Genomic DNA, 23,070 nt, shown 5'->3' with positions numbered 1-23,070 from the left:
ACCTGAGTACATTTCCCTCCTCCCTGTTAATCCTGTTGATTCCTGGAGTATGCTACTAAATTAGATTAAAAGAAAGAGGTTCAAGTTTAACAAACCCCATACATCCACCCAAACTACAGCACTTTGTTTGTCCATGTAGTGTAATCGTAAAAACACGCAGACCTATTAAGTTACTAGTTATACAAAGAGTTTACGTTTATACAAGGACTGTGATTGCTGGAAAATGCTTATGAAGGGAAAATACTAGGTTCATTAGAAAATATGACTTGCTCTCGACTAAGAACTATATTTCCATAAAATAATCTCTTGGAACAGAGACTCCATTCTACTTCCGTAATTAGCTGGCCACATAAGGAAATACACTAGTAAAAAAAAACTGGAACTCAGAAAATATACAATATGTTCCTGTACAAGATGCAATTAGGAACCACATACCTTCCCCTGACATGAATTTGAACAGACCATTTAAAAGGCTACTGGACATTGCACAGCAGGCAGATAATTTTATTGATAGTACAAACAAGGCAGTTTTTCTGAAAACTGAAATTTGCATGATTAAGTGTACATAATAATGAAGAGGTAAAATACATAAGACAAAATGGATAACTAAGAATGCTTTAGGTCAATAAACTTGATGCCGAAAGCTTTATCAATAAAAATGAGTGGATTATTTGTCAACCCCTTGTTTTCACAGTGGTTTGATTACCTGACATTACATTTCCATAAGCAGACTGAAGACAACGCAAAGACTTATGCAGAACAACTCAAGGCAAACAAAGTTACAGAAAAAAAATCATAATACCAAATCACACTGTAAGAGCATGTTGAAATGCAAAGAAACATGGAATGTCATGTTACAGGAAGACTATGGGAAGCAAATCTCCCATTTAAAAAAAGTTTTCAATTATGCTGCATTTTGCATAACTTTGGAAGGTATCATCATTTACTGACATCCAGAGATGGGAAACATACAATTGGAGGATCAATGTAGGTTACTGTGGGTATGAAGGGACAGAGACATTATGATTGAATACTTAGATAGGATAACATACTCTATTTCTCTGATATATATATCAATCTGCAACAATGCACTAACTTCCCTGTCACACCCCCCATTTAGTGTTCTTGGACTACACCCCCCCATTACAGGGCTGCAGAGGGCCATGCACCATTGTTGCTGGGGCAACTAGCAGAATATACTTTTATATACAGTACAAGGCATTAGAGAGACAGAGGCAGCTGTCAAAGGTGGTTGCGGCCACGACAGGGATAGGGTGCTGTATGCTTTATCGGGATGAGGTGATAAAACAGACAGGTCCTGGTCTGTGTTAGGCACATCTTGCCTCTGGATCACTGGATCTGGATTCCAAACAATTGTGTCACATATGATCAGTCTTCCCATTACTGAAAGAGATGTTGCAAAAATTGTGAAATGCTTAACCTCAAAGTGTCAGGTCTGATTCGTTTTTTTGAGGGAGCAGAGACTGCGGCTCTGTAGGCGGCAGGTAGCTTAGTGGTTAAGAGCGTTGTGCCAGTAACCGAAAGGTCGCTGGTTCTAATCCCTGAGCCCACTAGGTGAAAAATCTGTCGATGTGCCCTCGAGCAAGGCACTTAACCCTAATTGCTCCTGTAAGTCGCTCTGGATAAGAGCGTCTGCTAAATGACCAATTATTATTATTATATTATTAGGCAACTGTCCCGTTCCGCCCCCCTGAAAAGATCTGTATCATGTTCTGTGCATGCGTTTCTTGACAAATAAATTTTTGTAGTCACCCTCCATTCACATTTCTCACGGTCAATCTTGAATGATCATTCTTAAAGTTTTACAGGTGAAATGTCCATGCAGCATCTGCATGCCAACCATTTGATCCCAATCAGTTTCATGGGAATATGATAATAAGAATATCATAAGATCTTCTTGGTTATGTACAGTGTTGTTTGAATTACATTTTACATTTTAGTCATTTAGCAGACGCTCTTATCCAGAGCGACTTACAGTTAGTGAGTGCATACATTTTTCATACCGGTATGTGCGGTGCGCAAATTTGGAGGAGATGGCGTTAATAAAAACTGTAGCCTACATTTTGCCTAGTGGCGCGCACTGTTGATTTGTGCCCGCATGAAGAAAAAAAAAAAAGTTACCATTCGCACAATCTAAAAATCTCATAAGAAATGCAGTAGTTGTCTTACAGTAACGTTACACTATGCTATTATATTCGATTCTGTTATGTACAATACTATCATAATGTGATGTTGCAGACATTGATTCAGCTTTGATCTAACTTTATTGAACAAGCACCATTCAGAGTAGCTTGTTCTCTACGAGTAGAGCAGAGACTGTGAGTAAGCAGAGAATCCCGCACATGCTCAGAAGCGTCGGGACCTTTAGCCCCTGGGATAAGGGGTCCAGAAAAGTCGTACCACTTTTTTTAAACTAATGATTGTGTCCATGCTATCATCTAAACCTTCTAAGAGATTTTAGAGTGTCAATAAAAAGTCAAAACTTACTTCATTCATACCTGTACAAAAGAGAGAGAATAAATATAATCAGTAAACTTACTACATAACTTAGCATACAGTGCCTTCGGAAAGTATTTTCCACATTTTGTTACGTTACAGCCTTATTCTAAAATGGATTTTTTTTAAATAATCCTCAGCAATCTACACACAATAACCCATAATGACAAAGCGTAAACAGGTTTTTAGAAATTTCTGCAAATATATAAATATACAACAGAATACTTATTTACATAAGTATTCAGACCCTTTGCTATGAGACTCAAAATTGAGCTCAGGTGCATCCTGTTTCCATTGATCATCCTTCAAATGTTTCCATAACTTGATTGGAGTCCACCTGTGGTAAATTCAATTGATTGGACATGATTTGGAAAGGCACACACCTGTCTATATAAGGTCCCAAAGTTGACAGTGCATGTCAGAGCAAAAACCAAGCCATGAGGTCGAAGGAATTGTCCGTAGAGCTCAGAGACAGGATTGTGCCGAGGCACAGATCTGGGGAAGGGTATCAAAACATTTCTGCAGCATTAAAAAAGGTCCAAGAACACAGTGGCCTCCATCATTCTTAAATGGAAGGAGATTGGAACCACCGAGCTGACCGCCCGGCCAAACTGAGCAATCGGGGGAGAAGGGACTTGGTCAGGGAGGTGACCAAGAACCCGATGGTCACTGACAGAGCTCCAGAGTTCATCTGTGGAGATGGCAGAACCTTCCAGAAGGACAAACATCTCTGCAGCACTCCACCAATCAGGCCTTTATGGTAGAGTGGCCAGACGGAAGCCACTCTTCAGTAAAAAGCACATGACAGCCCGCTTGGAGTTTGCCAAAAGTCACCTAAAGACTCTCAGACCATGAGAAACAAGATTCTCTGGTATGATGAAACCAAGATTGAACTCCTTGGCCTGAATGCCAAGCATCACGTCTGGATGAAACCTGGGGATGTTTTTCAGTGGCAGGGACTGGGAGACTAATCTGGCTCGAGGGAAAGATGAACAGAGCAAAGTACAGAGAGATCCTTGATGAAAACCTGCTCCAGAGCGCTCAGGACCTCAGACTGGGGCGAAGGTTCACCTTCCAACAGGACAACGACCCTAAGCACACAGCCAAGCTAACGCAGGAGTGGCTTCGGGACAAGTCTCTGAATGTCCTTGAGTGGCCCAGCCAGAGCCCGGACTTGAACCCGATCGAACATCTCTGGAGAGACCTGAAAATAGCTGTGCAGCAACGCTCCCCATCCAACCTGACAAAGCTTGAGAGGATCTGCAGAGAAGAATGGGAGAAACTCCCCAAATACAGGTGTGCCAAGCTTGTAGCGTCATACCCAAGAAGACTCGAGGCTGTAATCGCTACCAATGGTACTTCAACAAAGTACTGAGTAAAGGGTCTGAATACTTATGTAAATGTAATATTTCAGTTTAATTGTATTTATTTTTATCAAAAAAATCTAAAAATGTGTTTTTGCTTTGTCATTATGGGGTATTGTGTGTAGATTGATGAGGGGAAAAAAACATTTAATCAATTTTAGAATAAGGCTGTAACATAACAAATTGTGGAAAAAGTCAAGGGGTCTGAATACTTTCTGAAGGCACAGTATTGTATAGAAAATATCAAATAAAACAAGTACTGCACTACTTTGAATGGCAAAGAGCTCTGTGTAAAAATAACAATAAATGAGCAGAGCAGCGACAAGAGGGAGAAGAATAGAAAGTCATTTCCACACCCCATTTTGTCAACCCCAACTCTAAACCCCACAGTCATACCTTTCCGGGAATGTAGTTGCGGTCGATGCTCTCGTCCTGCAAAAACATGTGAAGACAGCGCTCGTTTTGGGCCAGAGGGTGACCTGCAATTCTAGAAAAAACAGCATTAAAAAGACATGAATTTATAAAAACTCTAGCTGGCTGTGCATTTCAAAAATGGTGTCTAGAAATGAATGCATTTTAAATTACCCACACCAGCAGAAGACAATTCCAAAACTGCCACAACAAAAAACTCAGAAAGTTTTGTTGCACATTATTTCACATAATTACAAGGTCAAAATGTATGTTTTCTCTTCTGTAATGTTTGGTAAATTGTGGGCCACCTGTTGATGAACTGCTCAAGACCCACACGTCGCTCTTCAATGAAAGCCTCTTCAAAAATGCCTTCATCCCCACGGAAAGGTAGCTGTCTCTTCAGTGCCTTCCCAGGCAAGGGAGGCACTACAATCTGGAAAAAAGCAATAGCAATGCATTTAAGACATAGCAGTTAAAAAAGCAGATTCATTTAATCATGATTCATTAATTACATCATTAATTATTGCTCTAGCTAAATGTAATTAGCCTAACTTATGTAGACATCACCATGGAGTAAAATGTGTAGATATACAGTTGCGACCAAATATATTGACACCCTTTTCTTAAATAGTTCCACCTTTCTTTTCTAGACTAAGTTAACATCATTTTTTTACTTGGTCACCACATCTTGTAATTGGATTTTCAACATTGCAGAATTATTTTATTTTTGTAAACTTAAATGTATTATTTTAAATTTTGAAAATTAGAACAAAATGGCATGGACAAAATTATTGGCACCCTGGAGCTAGTACTTGGTTGCACAGCCTTTGGCCAAGATAACTTCTGCTCCAATTCTTCAGTGTTTTACAGTGTCCTCCACCAACTGCTGTTTTCAGATCTCGCCATAGGTTTTGGATGCGATTCAGATCAGGGCCGGTTTCCCAAAAGCATCTTATGGCTAAGTTCACCGTTAGAACCGTCGTAGGAGCATCGTTAAATCGCTGAGTAGTTTCCCAAAAACCATCGTTAAAGTTGCACTTGAAAACCCTTGTTATTTACCAACTGCCTCAGACCACTCGTAGTACAGACACAAGTGTTGTTATACTGAACAAAAATATAAATGCAACATGTAAAGTGTTGGTCCCATGTTTCATGTATATTATTATGAGCTGAAATAGAAAATCCCAGAAATGTTTCATACACACAAAAACCTTACATCCCTGTTAGTGAGCATTTCTCCTTTGCCAAGATAATCCATCCACCTGACAGGTGTGGCATCTCAAGAAGCTGATTAAACATTATGATCATTACACAGGTGCACCTTGTGCTGGGGACAATAAATGGCCACTCTAAAATGTGCAGTTTTGTCACACAACACAATGCCACAGTTGTCTCGGGTTTTGAGGGAGCATGCAATTGGCACACTAACTGCAGGAATGTCCACCTGAGCTGTTACCAGAGAATTGAATGTTCATTTCTTTACCATCCAACGTTGTTTTAGAGAATTAGGCAGTACGTCCAACCAGCCTCACAACCGCAGACCACGGCTGCCCTTTTGTTGGGAAAATCATTCCAATTGGCTGGGCCTGGCTCCCAAGTGGGTGGGCCTATGCCCTCCCAGGCCCACCCATGGCTGTGCCCCTGCCCAGTCATGTGAAATCCATAGATTTGGGCCTAATGTATTTATTTCAATTGACTGATTTCTTTATATGAACTGTAACTCAGTAAAATCGTTGAAATTGTTGCATTTATATTTGTATACTTTAAGTTAATACCTGCAGTCAACTTGTGCAATACCTTAGGAGAAAAAGCAGATTGCGTTCTTCATTTCACTTATCAAATTATTTTACATAATGAAGCTTACCGTAGTTCTCAAGAACAGTTGAGCCAGTCACGTTTGTAAATAGCACAACGGGAGAAAGTGGGAGCTGGTGAGTCCATAGCGTTCTATATCCATCGGCGAGTCTCTGTTCTGCCCCGCACATGGGGTGATGAAGTCACACTTGTATGCAATTCACTACTAAATGTTTGCCATCAGATATCTTAGAATGGCTTTCTGCCAGTAGTCAAAGGGCTCTGGATAAGTTATCAGTAGTTGCCATTTTCCCCTGTGCTTCCTACTAGCATTTTTTCCCTACTCCGTTCTTCTCCCCTCTGCTCCGTGTACACATGCTGCTCTTCCTTCATAAAAGCATACATCATAACTTTGTTCATTTGCACAATTTATCTCATTCACTTTCGCTTGTAAATGTCCACACTCACCAAAAATGACATTTGGTAGCTACTAGCTAGGCTTGTGTAACTTTATGAGCTGATTTGTTCGTTTTCACACGTTAGCATTTAGCCAACAGCGTCTATGTGATTTCACTATTAGTTTGTGCTAATTTTGTTAGCATTCTGGTATTAGAGGCCCAATGGGCTTTTCTTGCATTTTTAGCACCCCCTTGTGTGCTATGCCGGTAATACTGTAAATCCCAGGATGAGAGAAGGACAGTATGAACATCTGGATACAGTCCAAGCCTAAAATCGGTAGCCACCGTCCGCTATACCCAACGTCCTCCAAGATTGCCGCGCAGAATAAATGCCATGCCGCGCAGAGACGCAAGAGATTAGTTTGCAATCGTTTTTTCTGTGATTGAAACATCATATCAGCCCCTTTTCAGTGCAACAAACCAAACCTTACTTTGCAAGATTGAGTCTGATTTTGTTGTTGGCAGAGCCAGAGCACAACGGAGAATAATTATATTGGCGGGGGTAGCCCACGAGCGGCCTTTCAATAACCCACGAGTGAATGCACTTTTCAGGTCAGTTCAGATCAAGAGTGCAGAGCCGCGCGTGTGCACATTTGTTGATATTCTTTGCTAGTTAGCGAGTTATTATCCCAGTTATAGATAAGTATAGGTCAGCAATGGGGAGTTACTGCTTCCTACAAGAGCGCAATGTGTAGGCTACATTTCAAGCTGTCTTTGAAAAGCCAGTCAGGTAAAAAGCTTAATGTCTTAATTAAAGGGGCAGTGTTGTATTTTTAGACAGGCTTGAATATGCAAATAAGCCAATAGGCAGAGGGGTAGCCTACATTCTAATTCTCTGTATAGTAATAATTCATTTTATTTTGTAGTGGTTTCTTGCATCATACAACACAATACAATGCAATTTACAGTCACCTATTTGGCCCATGGTGTTCCAGACCAACTAAAAAATCATTAATTCATGTCAAGCCCTTCATAATGTAAAAACATTTTTTTTAAAGTCTCATGCAATGTAGGCCTGCATTGAACACCACATATAGGCTACTGTAGGCCATAGAAATCAAAAGCTATTTCCATGTGAAAGTGTTATGGGATTTGCTCCATTGGTTTTGTTGGTAGGCCTACATTATGCTCAAATAGCCACAATAGCCTATTGGCTACTGTCTAAAACTGTAAGGGTACAATCTCAGTGTTCACTGTAAACACGTGCTGGAGGTTGCACAAAATTCTCACAATGTTCAAGTTTCCGCTCACAAGATGTAAAATTTGCTCTGTGCTACAAAAAATGTTGAGGGAACATTGGTTATACCCACATACATTTATAACTGTCCCAACTTTAGCGTTAGTTTCCTTACATTTTGCATCATTCCATTACATCGTTAGTTTACCTTTCTTTCCTCCATCACGTTCGTGTGGTTGTTCCTGAGGACCGATAGCAATAGTGGATCATATTAGGCTAAAGTATTACAAGTTGTGCAATAATATGGGACAATTTAGCTTATCTGAATCATTATGGAACGCAAGCCATACGTAACAGTTTAAACCTGGAGTCTGGAGTACGGTTCACAACAACTGGACCGTTGTCATCACAGTTCCATTACTAATGAAGATTATTAGGGTAGATTTATAGGACTACTGTTCAACCCATACTGTACTTTTCTCACCTCTCATTACGTCATGATTGAACAATTGAATACGTCAACTTTCAGGATGAATCAAACCACTATTTTTTATTCACCAATATATTTAGTGCGTAAAGGCTCTCCAAAACAGTTTTTTTTATTATTCATTCAAATACTTCCTAACCCTAAATAATATACAATATTTTTGTATATTTTTACCTACCAATTGGTGTTGAAAAGGAGACTAATATGCATGCATTTACATAGCTTTCTTTCATTGATCCCTAATATTCTGAGCCGTTCGCTCCATATAGTAGTCAGTCTGTCGAGAAAATTATAATTAAAGGATCACCAAATTGAAAGGATGGCTTTACATAAATGTACTGAAAACTCTATTGAATGAACTCCATGAGAATCTGTTGGCCAGAAAGTGGGAAGGTTTTCAGCGGTTGAATTTTATGTACTCAGCGCGCGCAAGACAACCACGCCTGCAAAGCCCATTACGCACCTGCATAAGGTAAGTATGAATACCAACTACTGAGAAGTGCGTAGGAAAGGTGTACATTTCTTAAGTCTGAATTGGACCCTAGGAGCTGATCCATCATCAGTATTGTGGAACAATTATAATGTTAAGGAAATAGTTGAATGGAGAAAGCTGATTTGAGAGCAGAGCTGGCCTTCTTTTGATCCTATCAGTATCAACAAATGCCTCAACGACGCACGTAGTGAACCTTTTCTCTGCGTGGTGTTTTGGGAAACGCATGTTACATATTCAGCCGTTGCAGAAAATATACATTGTTAAAACACTCGTAAGCCTAAATTCCATAGCTATCATTGGCCACTCCAGAAGAGTCCAGCATCTCTTCTTGAACCATTCCTGGGTGTTTTTTTATGTGTGTTTTGGGTCAGTGTCCTGCTGGAAGACCCACAACCCAGTTTTTGGACACTGGGTTGAACATTGGACTTCACAACACCTGATAATCTGCTGATTTCATTATGCCTTGCACACGCTTAAGGCCCCCAGTACCAGATAGCAAAACAACCCCACAGCATAATCAAACCTCCCCCATGTTTGATTGTGAGGGCATTCTTTAAATGGAATGCTTCATTTGGTCATCAGTTAACACAGCGCTGATCTGTATTGTCAAAGAGCTGTAATTTTGTTTAATTGGTCCACAGAACATTGCCCCCAGGATTTAGATATGTTTATTTTATTTTTTTCAGTCAGGCTTCCTTGTGACTCCTTCAGCAGTGGGGTCTTCCTATGTTTACCATAGACCAAATGAACCATTCAAAGAAAAGAACACCCTCCCTACAATCAAACATGGGGGAAGCATGAAATCATCAGATTATCTATGTGTTTTGGAGTGCAATGTCCAATGTTCAACCCAGTGTCCAAAAACCCAGTGTCTCTGTTGAAGGTTGTGGGTCTTCCAGCAGGACAACCACCCAAACACACATCACAAGAACCCTGGAATGATTCAGGAAGAAACGCTGGACTGGTCAGCAAAGAGTCCAGATCTGAATCACATCCATAACCTATGGCGAGAGCTAAAAACAGAATTGGTGGAGGGCACCCCTCAAATTAAATTGTGTATCACAGTCTGATTAATCAGAGCTACAATCTTTCACTCACCTTACTGTCTCGCTCCAACTCATTCTTCAGCCACTCAAAGTCACTGTATCTTCTTCGCACAATAGAATCCTTCAACTTAAAAATCGGCAGGTTTGTCTGCATTTATTGAAAACAGAAACAAGTATATTATATATTCTCGTCAATAGAAACAGCCAACAAGTAAACGCTAGCTAACCCGTCTTAGCTTAAAAAGGCTACCTCACATGCAATTTTAACCACTTCCTTAGCTCACAAAGCTAACTAGCTAGTCGGCCGGACCAAGTCCTGGGCCTCGATTTTCATCCAGCTAAGGTTAGCTAGTTAGCTGAACGACAGATATCTAGCTATAGTAACCTACCCGCATACGGACTTCGTACGTTGTGAAACGGTTCCGCCCGACTCCAACAGTTTGTGGGTCATAAACGTCAATTTCAAGAAAATTGCTGGGGGGACCATAAGCGTCCGTCAGGTCCTGAGGTTTTGAATTTAACCGGCGAGTATCAGCCACCGTGGGATCTGACATCTTCCTTGTCCGACAACCCGCAGGATGTTCACGTCATAAAAGTCAATACCAAGAAACAATTCTCAGCTAGAGCTCCCCTATTAATTTGATGTGTTTAGCAAATTTCAACGCGGTGTAAATTAATCTAACCTGATGAGGAGGGCCATCCTGTGCTCTCTCTCGCTAGTACACACACACACACACACACACACACACACACACACACACACACACACACACACACACACACACACACACACACACACACACACACACGATTATGCTGAGACGCGGTGCACCGGGTTTAAGCAGGAAGGGAGGCCCTCTCACATTGAACGGTAATCTTCTTCTATGGTATATTGGCGGTCGCACAATTTCATGTGTATTCCGCCACCTACTGTGCGGGATGGAAACAGGATCCCCCAAAATGGAACAAAATACCAAAACAACCACCAAAACATTTATAAATAAACTAAACCAAACAACTTTTCTGTAAACATTTATAAAACAGATCTGATCCCTACACACGCTCAATGAGAACCTGGGAGGGCAGGTCTTCCGACGCCAGTACCCCTTGCAAGTCTTCAGACGTAAAATCCTTAAGTCCCAAAAACTTTTCTGCAGCAGCCACAATAATGTCCAGTTTCTTAGATTTATTTGAGACTTGTGCCATACAGTTTCTTTTAAATCGCCTCCGCATAGGAGATTCGATTGACCGCTCTAACGTTTGCCACCTCAATCTCCTTCACCCTTACAGGGCACTCCAGGAACTCGGGGTCATGATCCCCACCACAATTGCAACACCGTCGTCCTTCTACACATGGTTCTTCAATATACTCTGTTTGTCTGCACACACTTGAAACATGGCCAAATCCTTTACAATTCTTACACTGCAATGGTTTGGGAGCGAAAGCTCTTACAGCGTATATTACATAACCAAGCTTCACATGCGTAGGTATTTGCTCTTTATCAAAAACCAATAAGACTGACAGACTTTCTTATTTTTCTCCATTCACCCAGCGGGTCAGACGCCAGGCACCAATCACACCAGGAATTCTCTTCAGGGATTCAACCAAAACATCCGTCGTCACCCCTGAGATGACTCCTTTGACTGGGGCTCTACTCCGAAGTTCAAAACACAAAACTTCTGTTGTCTGGATTCTTTTGAGGCTCACTGCAATCTTCCTCTGTTCTTCAGAAATACAATTTATCAAAATAAGACCACTCCTGGTCACTCTGACAGACTCCCAGCACATACTTCACCATTTGACACCTCAAAGGGGTCTCCCACATATGCATCCTTACTCAACAAACGCATCCCAACAATTGTTCATCCACTTCCGCCATCTTTCCCCTGTCACAGTAATCTGTGCCGCTCGATAATTTTGTTAACAAGGCACCATGTTGCATCGTCCAGAAACCTACAACATCTCTTCTCCATAAAGTAAATGATTACATTTTCTAAATAGTTTTCATTGGGAAGGCAGATAAAGCGTTTTTATCAAAAGCAATCACTTTTACATGGGAAAACACAGAATCCTACTACTTCTCGTCTGACAAAGCGGGGCACCTGGCTCTGTCATATGTATTTTCTGGACGTTGAAATCAGGTTAAATTTATGTTCTGAATGAAAGTTGAAAATATGTATTTTCTGTACATTTAAAATATATATATTTCCAGGACGTTGAAAAATACGTATTTTCCGGATGTTCAAATCAGGTTCATTTTCGGTTCTGAATGACGTCTATGATTGCTTCAGAGTTGATCCGGACCGGACCAAAAATCTGTACCCATGGACATTGAAATTAATGCCGGTCTGGACCGCACCAAATCTGAACCAAACATAGACGTCTATGATTGGTTCAGATTTTATCCAGACCGGACTGAAAACCAATGTCTGTGGATGTGGAAATCAAGGACCAAAAAAAAGTCCAAAAGACATCGGCTCATGCTTACTGTGGTGTAGCCTACCATGTCTGCCACAATGAAATTGGATGAATGCCCATCCATGTGGTAGGCCCACCATTTTTAAAACAGGCTGTTGCATTGGCTTTATTAGTCCTGATGACTAATCAATTTGTCTATTTAAGCTCTGAATATCAGCTACCCAACTTCATCAGGAGTTATCGTGAGCCTATTTGCAATGTGTTTACACAGCAGGAAATTCAGAAGTATTTTATTTTTCGCTATGATCAGCTTGTCAAAAATTGACAGATACAAACTTGAAACCGTTGATCATGACAATGGGGGTGAAACTCCTGGACAACAGTTGGGATTGTCCATTCCATATTGTCCATTTTACTTTGACCTGTCCTGTTTTTAGGATATGTTGTTTGTTAACATGACAAAGCATTTTTTATTTGATTGGGCGCCATTTAGGTTAGGCTATTTGATCGGAGAAACCTCCATAATGTAAAAAGTGTCCGTCTCATTACATTGTCATACATTTTATCTCCAGCCTGTAGTCTACAGAAAAGGCCACATACTCTTTCTACCATATCCTATATCTGCTACATGATTTATGTTAGATAATTTTTCACTGAACGTTGGTGGAGTACCGCAGGGATGCATCTCTCCAACAGCACCCTGGTGAGGCGCAGTGGGAATGGACAAGCAACATATTTTGCACCCCTGCTTTTGACAAAGTGGGCACTGTTTATCACAGGGCGTCATCAGCGCTCACCTAAAAAGCCCATATGCCACTGGTTGAGAGAAATTGTCATTGAGAAATTGTCATTAATCCTGCATAATGAGCGGGCCGGCCGTGGTGATTTGTAGATCAGTCAGTCAGCAGTCGCCTGCAGTCGTTTTGATGCTCTCGAACACGACCATTAACTTTCAGCCTACACGGGCGCCCGGCCGAGAGTAATCTAACCCCCTCACTCCCCAGTGTCCTGTCTGGAGAGTGAAGTCATGAGCTCTGCTGGTCAGTTACAATGATGTATATAAACCCTGGAATGCTGATGATATGTATTGGCCATTGAGAGGCTTTGAAGCCACAGGTCGGCCATATTGGCACTCCCTAGTAGGAATGGAATTTTACAGTATTTCTATCCCAATGTTTCAAGGACAAAATTACATGTAGAAGTATTTTTGTTGTTGTAGTGGAGACAGTAACATTAGTAATCTAATAAAAATGTTAAGGAAAATGTTTGTATATATTTTTTCATTTAGCTCACATAATATCATTTTAAAGTATGCATTATGATGTATGTAATGGAATAAATGTGGCAAAAACGAATGTAGACATTAATACATGCATTTCTATAGTTTCCTAAATATTTTTTACAATGTGGGGGAGTGCCAAGATGGAGGCACAGTGGCTTCAACACAGCACCCTCATTGGTCATCTAGTGTATATATAAATCATTGGGCGGCGACAAGGGGCCAGGGTTCCAGTCTAGAAGCACGGTTTCGACTGCTCCTACAGTTTTGATTTGGTACTGCAGTTTAAAATGACACCCGGCCCAGAAAGGCAATTTCCATACACTGCCACAAAGAGAAGTCAGATTTGAAAATTCAAAATAAAACACTTTAGTCATCACCTTTGTGCACAAAACATCCATTTAATTATTCAAATAATTGTTGCAGAGGCAGATTTTTTTTCATCACGCACAGCTGAAGATATTAACATTTTATATTAATCCAATGTCTGCCATGTTTGTGGCTGACGTGATGATGTCGTCACTGCTCGCACTGCTCCGTGTGAGCACTGAGTGCTAGCACAGAGTTTCTAAACCCAGAGGCGCAACATCACGAGACTTCCGGGAACGTTTGCGAAGCAGACCAGGCTGGGGTTTGGGGTTAGAGAAGTCAATGAGAGAAATGAAACATTCTTCCTTAGTTGTTAAGGTTCTCGAAATCTAAAGGCACAACCTAGATTCAAGACAATGTTTTAAGTAGTTGAACATTATTACTTCAACCTTGTGGAAATGACAAACTAACACGTTTTCATTTTCATCAAAACAACTTGATATCGAAGGCATGCCTTTGTTTTGACAGCCTGCACACGCGTAGTGCAAGACGACCGTTAGACCCAATGACATGCTTCTGCGCATGAGCTTAGCTAGCAAACGTCACATCGGCTACAAGTGTGATCAGGGATTTCTATTGGAGAATATGTTTCTGCCTATCTTCATACTGTACTGTCTTTGGTGCTAGTGCGCATGTGATGTTGGGCCGCATAAACCGGATGCAACCCGGATGTAGATAGTCCATGAATCAGCGTATGAGAACGTGAGTAGATTATCTTGAAAACAACAGGCGGACATCTTGGATGCAGTCTCCAATTCTTATTATACCTCAGTGGTCGGCTACTGCATAGCAACCTAGTGGTGCCAAATGCCTTGGTCTGCCCTGGAAAGCCTATGTAAATTACGATCGCCCGTTTTGGGCTCTAAAATTAGTTTATTATGATCAAGTTAGATCCCCATGGTGAATTATTTTAAAGCTCGCTACAAACCGAGATATTTAATTAAATCGTGATATGGTCTGACTACTACATTTGTCATCACACAGGACCACGTGCCTACACAGACCAATCACATGCCGGCAGGCTAGGAGGCTCGCCAGTTGGGTTGGCTCTCAGGCAGGATGAAAACAACTACATCGACCATGATCCTTTGCTAATGAAGGCCACTTTCACCATGATCCTTAGAGATTTTTTGGTGCCATCACAGATTATACATGATATTAACCAGATACTGTAGTGGACGCTGTAACAATTAAAATAAATGTCTTAAAAAATGGAGAGAAGGGGGTAGCTGCATCCCAATATAGTGACCGGAGCATGGGCGAGTGAGTGTGTCGAAAGGAAAGTAGTGGGCATGTGGAAAGGAGTGGGTGTGTTGAAAGGAAAGTAGTGGGCCTGTGGAAAGGAGTGGGTGTGTCAAAAGCGCTCAGCTATAGGTTAGACGGTTTTGACTGAGCTGTGTTCGTGCATTGGGCAGCACGACAATTCGATAAGCCGGCAACCAGTGCACTGGCATTGCATTGAAGTGCCTGCTGACCTGAGCTGTGCCTCCTACTTCGCAGCTGCGCGGTCATTTCACCGGCGATAAACTAACGTGGCCATTTTTTCCCTCCCATGACTTTCTCAAGTAGGATAGCAGCCTACACAATAAATAACTAATATTGATAACCATCTAATTTAGATGTCACCTTGGTACATACATACAGTCTACGATTCAATGTATCACTCAATGAGTGGCAACAAATCTGCCCAATTAGCTGATTCGCTTTCCATACATCCACTCCTTTCGACACACCCACTCGCCCATAATTTCGGTCGCCATATAGTCCGCCACAGTGGACGTGTCATAATACCCATAAAACCTAGCAGTCAAACACAGAAATGGTTCCAATTGTTTTTTCACCATTCATTTTACACATAGTGAATTTTACAAACACTTTCAACTAAATATGTGTTTGGTGTAGGCTTACCTTGGCGTGACGTTTTGATAACCATGTAATTCTCTCTCAGACAAGGTGACTTTTATCAATATATTTGCCTCAATTCACTTTCAAAAATGTGAAATGCTAATTAGCAACAGAGAAGACTTCAGCAAGACTACAAATTCCTCAGCTACCGTCCACCAGCGAGACCAGAGACCTGTGCCCAATCCATGATGAATCCATGTGCTGTATTGAAATTAATTGAATAAAGTGTTGAACTTCTTCAGGCCAAAGACTTCAATCTTGCTTTCATCATCAGACCAGAGAATCTTATTTCTCATGGTCTGAGAGTCCTTTAGGTGCCTTTTGGCAAACTCCAAGCGGGCTGTCATGTGCCTTTTATTGAGGAGTGGCTTCCGTCTGGCCACTCTACCATAAAGGCCTGATTGGTGGAGTGCTGTAGAGAAGGTTCTCCCATCTCCACAGAGGAAATCTGGAGCTCTGTCAGAGTGACCATCGGGTTCTTGGTCACCTCCCTGACCAAGGCCCTTCTCACCCGATAGCTCAGTTTGGCTGGGCGGCCAGCTCTAGGAAGAATCTGGGTGGTTCCAAACTTCTTCCATTTAAGAATGATGGAGGCCACTGTGCTCTTGGGGGCCTTCAATGCTGCAGACATTTTTTAGTACCCTTCCGCATATCTGTGCCTCGACACAATCCTGTCTCGGAGCTCTACGGACAATTCCTTCGACCTCATGTCTTGGTTTTTGATCTGACATGCACTGTCAACTGTGGGACCTTATATAGACAGGTGTGTGCCTTTCCAAATCATGTCCAATCAATTGAATTTACCGCAGGTGGACTTCAATCAAGTTGTAGAAACATCTCAAGGATGATCAATGGAAACAGGATGCACCTGAGCTCAATTTTGAGTCTCATAGCAAAGGGTCTGAATACTTATGTACATAAGGTACTTGTTTTTTATTTTTTATAAATTTGCAAAAAAATCTAAAAACCTGTTTTCGCTTTGTCATTATGGGTATTGTGTGTAGATTGATGAGGGAAATTGTGTATTTCATCCATTTTAGAATTAGGCTGTAACGTAACAAAATGTGGAAAAGGGGAAGGGGTAAAAAGTTTTAGAACACATTCAAGGGTTTTTCTTTATTTTTACTATTTTCTACATTGTAGAATAATAGTGAAGACATCAAAACTATGAAATAACACATATGGAATCATGTAGTAACCAAAAAAGTGTTAAACAAATCAAAATATATTTTATATATGAGATTCCTCAAATAGCCATGATGACAGCTTTGCACACTCTTGGCATTCTCTCAACCAGCTTCATGAGGTAAACCAGAAAAACCTGTCTTGCATTTATTTGCTAATCATCATTTGTTTTTGTTAATGATGACTCATCCCTTTTGGATCGTGACATTTTTGTGAAACTACAGTATATGGACATATTTACAGCCTGTGATTTTTATTTAAAAGTTGCATTCTATATTTGCACAACACATATTTTATTTGTGACTCACTATTTAAAACATTTAGATAGAAATCGATCTCCATACATTACGCCCCTGGGCTTGAGCGAACTACTGTATCTTCATCCACACATCTCTGACGAGCCGATCCTAAAATTCCTATTTTTTGTACTTTAATTTCTTAAAGTATTTTTGGTGCCACTGACCGAAGTGTTTCAGGTCCCACTTGCATTTGATGACTCAATAACAGCCCCAATTTTGTGCAGTTCATGAGTAAACTGCAATAATGGGTTACACTATTTTGGCCTAATGACGAGCTACATTTTTTAATGCATTTAATAATAATACTTTTATTCTGAAGAATTCCAACAGGATGTTCTGAAGGCTGGAGGAACCGCATGAACTCGAGTCGCAAGCTACTAGCCAGCTAGCTAGCATTCTCATTCCGAGTATTTTCGATGATGAGCATCATTCGGCTCCATTTATGTAAAAGTGCCGCATCATTTGGCTTCCAAACGGCTCTTCATTCAAAATGGTTGAAAATCGACCTAGAACCAAAGACAGTACAGTATGAAGAGAGGCAGAAACTGCTTCTCCAATAGAAATCATCAATCACTGTAGGCGATGTCATGGAGATGTTGGCTAGCTAAACTTATTATCGGGTCTAACGGTCGTCTCACGCCGAACTTCGCATGCCATCAAATCAAAGGGACTTGACGAAAATTTTAACGTGTCAGTTTTCACAAGGTTGGAGTAATAAAATATTCAACTACTTAAAACATTGGCTTGAATCTAGGTTGTGCCTTTAGATTTCGAGAAAATTAACAACTACAGAATAATTTTTAACTTCTCTCATTGACTTCTCAAACCCAATGACATATATAAACCCTGGATTGCTGATGCTATGTATTGGCCATTAAGAGGCTTTGAAGCCACCGGTCGGCCATATTGGCACTCCCTAGTAGTCCTCCATAGGAATGAATGGAATTCTACAGTATTTCAATTAAATGTTTCAAGGACAAAATTACATGTATTTATTTAAGTAATTTTGTTGTTGTAGTGGGGACATTAGTAAAAAAATAAAAAAAAAAGGAAAAAGGAAAATGTTTACATATATTTTTTTAAATGTTTAGCTCATGTAATATCATTTAAAAGTATGCATTTAGGTGTCTGTAATATAATACATGTGTCAAACGAATGTAGACATTAATAAATGCATTTCTATAGCTTCCAATATATTTTTTACGATTTAGGAGGAGTACGAAGATGGCTGCACGGTGGCTTCAATACAGCGCCCCCTGTCAGTCAACCAGGGTTTATACACATCATTACTCAAACCCCAAACCCTGGCATGGTCTGCTTGGTTCGTTTTACAAGCATTGGCGGAAGTCTTTCGATGTTGCGCCTCTGGGTTTAGAAACTCTGTGCTAGAACCATGACAAAATTGCACATATGTAATGTAAAGCCCCAAATGTATGCATGTTACAAACACATTTTTACCTGGCCAAATTTTCAGATCACCTGCCCTTCCCCAAAAAAGCAAGATTTGTTTTACGCACTACAAATATGAGCGTGGACCAAAATGATGTGCTCTCCACAGTATTTATTGTTTCTGCAGTGAGGATTCACCATCTTCAGAGAATGATTTCGTAACTTATTTGCAGATAATCGTTGTTTTAAGCTCAAAAAGCAGTAGCAGTATGCAAATCAGGGAGCCAAATGAACGTCTCTTTCACCGATGTGCTTCGGTTCCCAATGTTCACCAAAAACAACCATTCAAAAAAGAGCCATTCGTTCGCGAACGATCCATACAAGCTTACCCATTCATAGCTATTTGGGTCAGTCTAAACGGTTTGACTGATAGCCATCAGTGCCTAATCATGGGACTAAGAACAAAACGGTTTTCTGTTCTAAAGGCATCGAAGACATTGCTTGTTTTATCTTGTCTGTTTACATTTCTTTTAGTGGGTAGTCAAGGCGAGAATACTGCTATGGACAATGTTGCTACTGAGAAGAGGGCTGAGGAAAGCCATAGACAAGACAGTGCCAACCTTCTTATTGTCGTGATGCTCTTAACGTTCACTATTTGAATCTGTCGCTTCAGGTTTCTACACGAAACAGGGCTGGCTATGATCTATGGTGAGGACCATCATCAACTCTAGCTAGCTAACTAAGCTAACTACACTGAACAAAAATATAAACGCAACATGTAAAGTGTTGGTCCCATGTTTCATGAGCTGAAATAAAAGATCCCAGAAATGTTCCATATGCACAAAAACATTATTTCTCTCAAACTTTCTGCAGAAATGTGTTTACATCCCTGTTAGTGAGCATTCCTCCTTTGCCAAGATAATCCATCCATCTGACAGATGTGGCATATCAAAAAACTGATTAAACAGCAGGATCATTACACCTTGTGTTGGGGACAATAAAAGGCGACTCTAAAATGTGCCGTTTTTCACACAACACAATGCCACAGATGTCTCAAGTTTTGAGGGAGCCTGCAATTGGCATGCTGACTGCAGGAATGTCCACCAGAGCTGTTACCAGAGAATTTAATGTTAATTCTCTAACGTCATTTTAGAGAATTTGGCAGTACGTCCAACCGGCCTCACAACCGCAGACCACGTGTAACCACGCCAGCACAGGACCTCCACATCCGGCTTCTTTACCTGCGGGATCGTCTGAGACCAGCCACCCAGACAGCTGATGAAAGTGAGGAGTATTTCTGTCTGTAATAAAGCCCTTTTGTGGGGAAAATTGTATTCTGATTGGCTGGGCCTGGCTCCCCAGTGGGTGGGCCTGGCTCCCCAGTGGGTGGGCCTATGCCCTCCTAGGCACACCCATGGCTGTGCCCCTGCCCAGTCATGTGATATCCATAGATTAGGGCCTAATTTATTTATTTCAATTTACTGATTTCCTTATATGAACTGTAACTCAGTCAAATTGTTGCATGTTGCGTTTGTATTTTTGTTAATTTAGCTAGCTAGTGATATTAGAATGACAAGTTGACAACACATAGCCAGAGATATTAGAAAAGGAGGAGATAAGAAGCCCAGTAGACTGTCGACCAATTGCGTTTACGTTGTCAATTCCTTCTAAAAGTCAGGGTGTGATGTCGCGTTCACATACTAGTCGGAACTAGGAAACAGGGAAAGTTGGACATTTCAGTTTCCTATTTTCGACTAGCACTTGAATCAGAGAAACCTTCCTATTTTCCTCGAATGTACGTAATGTCAGGATTTCAAAGGTATAAGATATTACAGAGGACAAGTTAATTATCTTAAATCCTGGAAAATATTTACATTGTTGAGCTTCTTGTTCACGTAATTTGTGCTCATGTTGGGTTTTTGTGCTAGCGCCCAATTGACTCCTTGACGGAGAGATCTCTTGTTGAAGTTGACCCAGAATGCACCGCACGGCCCATTGACAATGTATGGGCAACGTACACAGTGGGCGTTAATATGATTCCAATGGAGTTTCCAATCCCCTCAAAATTATCTCTGACTAAGCCACCTCCTCCAGGGTTGTAATCATTAGTCCAAACAGAACATTTTGCAACTAAAATGAGAGTTTCTATTCTATTGTTTCATACCGTTTGCTTCCCTTTAAGAAATGTTTTGCAACAGAATTGGTGTAATGAATACACCCCAGTTCATGCCACAGCTTTAGATGGCAATGCAATATGCCTTATTGAATTTCATGCACAATGACCCCATGAACTTGCTATTTCTTGATAAGATGTATTTGACACCTCTCTTTGCATCGGTCTGTCTGACTGGCCTCTGTCTCTCTGTCCTCAGGTCTGTTGATGGGGGTGATCCTGTGTGATTACTTCACTGTCAATTTGCACACATATTTCAAGGAGCCCACTGGTTCCTGCTCTCCCTGCCAGTAGACTGGATGTGTCCTAGACGGTAGTCTACTCTGAAATGGCCTCCTTTCGAGTTTTACTGTCTCCCATCATGACCACTAATAGTTGAAAAGATATACATTCATCATATTGCTTTTACCCATCGTCTTTCCAGATCAGTGGTGAACATGGCACGTATACAGTTGAAGTCGGAAGTTTACATACACCTTAGCAAAATACATTTAAATTCAGTTTTTCACAATTCCTCACATTTAATCCTAGTAAGAATTCCCTGTCTTATGTCAGTTAGGATCACCACTTTATTTGAAGAATGTGAAATGTCAGAATAATAGTAGAGAGAATGATTTATTTCAGCTTTTATTTCTTTCATCACATTCCCACTGGGTCAGAAGTTTACATACACTCAATTAGTATTTGGTAGCATTGCCTTTAAATTGTTTAACTTGGGTCAAACGTTTCGGGTAGCTTTCCACAAGCTTCCCACAATAAGTTGGGTGAATTTCGGCCCATTCCTCCTGACAGAGCTGGTGTAACTGAGTCAGGTTTGTAGGCCTCCTTGCTCGCACACGCTTTTTCAGTTCTGCCCACACATTTTCTATAGGATTGAGGTCAGGGCTTTGTGATGGCCACTCCAATACATTGACTTTGTTGTCCTTAAGCCATTTTGCCACAACTTTGGAAGTATGCTTGGGGTCATTGTCCATTTGGAAGACCTATTTGCGACCAAGCTTTAACTTCCTGACTGATGTCTTGAGATGTTGCTTCAATATATCCACATAATTTTCCTTCCTCATGATGCCATCTATTTTGTGAAGTGCAACAGTTCCTCCTGCAGCAAAGCACACCCACAGCCTGATGCTGCCACCCCTGTGCTTCACGGTAGGGATGGTGTTCTTGGGCTTGCAAGGTACCCCCTTTTTCCTCCAAACATAACGATGGTCATTGATATGAGGTTTTTATAGTGTTATGATGTCATGTCATAGTATCGTGGGGACCAGGTTAGAGTTACTAGATAATTGGCTTGGTGCCACGGAGTCTACATTCCGTTATGTCAAAGGAGATTACTGATGTTTATGATAGCATGATTGATGGACAGGATATACTGACTTGGGGTAAAGAGTAATAACATCAAAGAATGGGAGTGCCCTTGATGATTACCAGATGTTCGTGGAGAGACTTGTTACAGTGTATATATATAGAGAGTGGATCTTTGTTCTGGAGTGAGGGAGATGATAGAGGCAAAGCTCTGTCCTTCTGTTATAACTAACCATGGTACATATTAAATATATTATATGAACTCCCCATTAAAAGTGTCTAAGTACATCCTTACATTCGTAATCACTTGATACCTAGAAACTCATCATAACAGTCATTATGGCCAAACAGTTCTATTTTTGTTTCATCAGACCAGAGGACATTTCTCCAAAAAGTAAGATCTTTGTCCCCATGTGCAGTTGCAAACCGTAGTCTGGCTTTTTTATGGTGGTTTTGGAGCAGTGGCTTCTTCCTTGCTGAGCGGCCTTTCAGGTTATGTCGATATAGGACTCGTTTTACTGTGGATATAGATACTTTTTTACCTGTTTCCTCCAGCATCTTCACAAGGTCCTTTGCTGTTGTTCTGCGATTGATTAGCACTTTTCGCAACAAAGTACGTTCATCTCTAGGAGACAGAACGCGTCTCCTTCCTGAGCGGTATGACGGCTGCGTGGTCCCATGGTGTTTATACTTGTGTACTATTGTTTGTACAGATGAACGTGGTACCTTCAGGCGTTTGGAAATTGCTCCCAAGGATGAACCAGACTTGTGGAGGTCTACAATTTTTGTTCTGAGGTCTTGGCTTATTTCTTTGGATTTTCCCATGTTGTCAAGCAAAGAGGCACTGAGTTTGAAGGTAGGCCTTGAAATACATCCAAAGGTACACCTCCAATTGACTCAAATGATGTCAATCAGAAGCTTCTAAAGCCATTACATTGTTTTCTGGAATTTTCCAAGCTGTTTAAAGGCACAGTCAACTTAGTGTATGTAAACTTCTGAC

General features: G+C 40.9%; 1 protein-coding gene across 3 annotated transcripts; it reads right to left on the bottom strand.

Annotated features, from left to right (window-relative positions):
• Positions 1–464: 464 nt before the first annotated feature.
• Positions 465–10,519, bottom strand: LOC121579626 (sorting nexin-12). Of its 3 annotated transcripts, none has more exons than XM_041894377.2 (6): positions 10,137–10,519; positions 9,800–9,895; positions 4,601–4,725; positions 4,278–4,368; positions 2,509–2,519; positions 465–1,404 (listed from the first exon to the last, which is right to left on the bottom strand). In XM_041894377.2, the coding sequence occupies exons 1-5, from the start codon at positions 10,299–10,301 to the stop codon at positions 2,514–2,516; spliced, it is 483 nt and encodes a 160-aa protein (XP_041750311.1). In that variant the 5' UTR covers positions 10,302–10,519; the 3' UTR covers positions 465–1,404; positions 2,509–2,513. The 3 variants fall into 3 exon arrangements, with proteins under 3 accessions (XP_041750311.1, XP_041750312.1, XP_041750313.1); XM_041894378.2 differs by having other exon boundaries at positions 465–1,359; XM_041894379.2 differs by having other exon boundaries at positions 465–995.
• Positions 10,520–23,070: the final 12,551 nt, after the last annotated feature.

This window comes from Coregonus clupeaformis, chromosome 13 (assembly GCF_020615455.1).
Source record: "Coregonus clupeaformis isolate EN_2021a chromosome 13, ASM2061545v1, whole genome shotgun sequence".
Taxonomy (NCBI): Eukaryota; Metazoa; Chordata; class Actinopteri; order Salmoniformes; family Salmonidae; genus Coregonus; species Coregonus clupeaformis.
The sequence above is the reverse complement of the archived record's forward strand: the minus strand, read 5'-3'. Positions and strand labels throughout refer to the sequence as shown.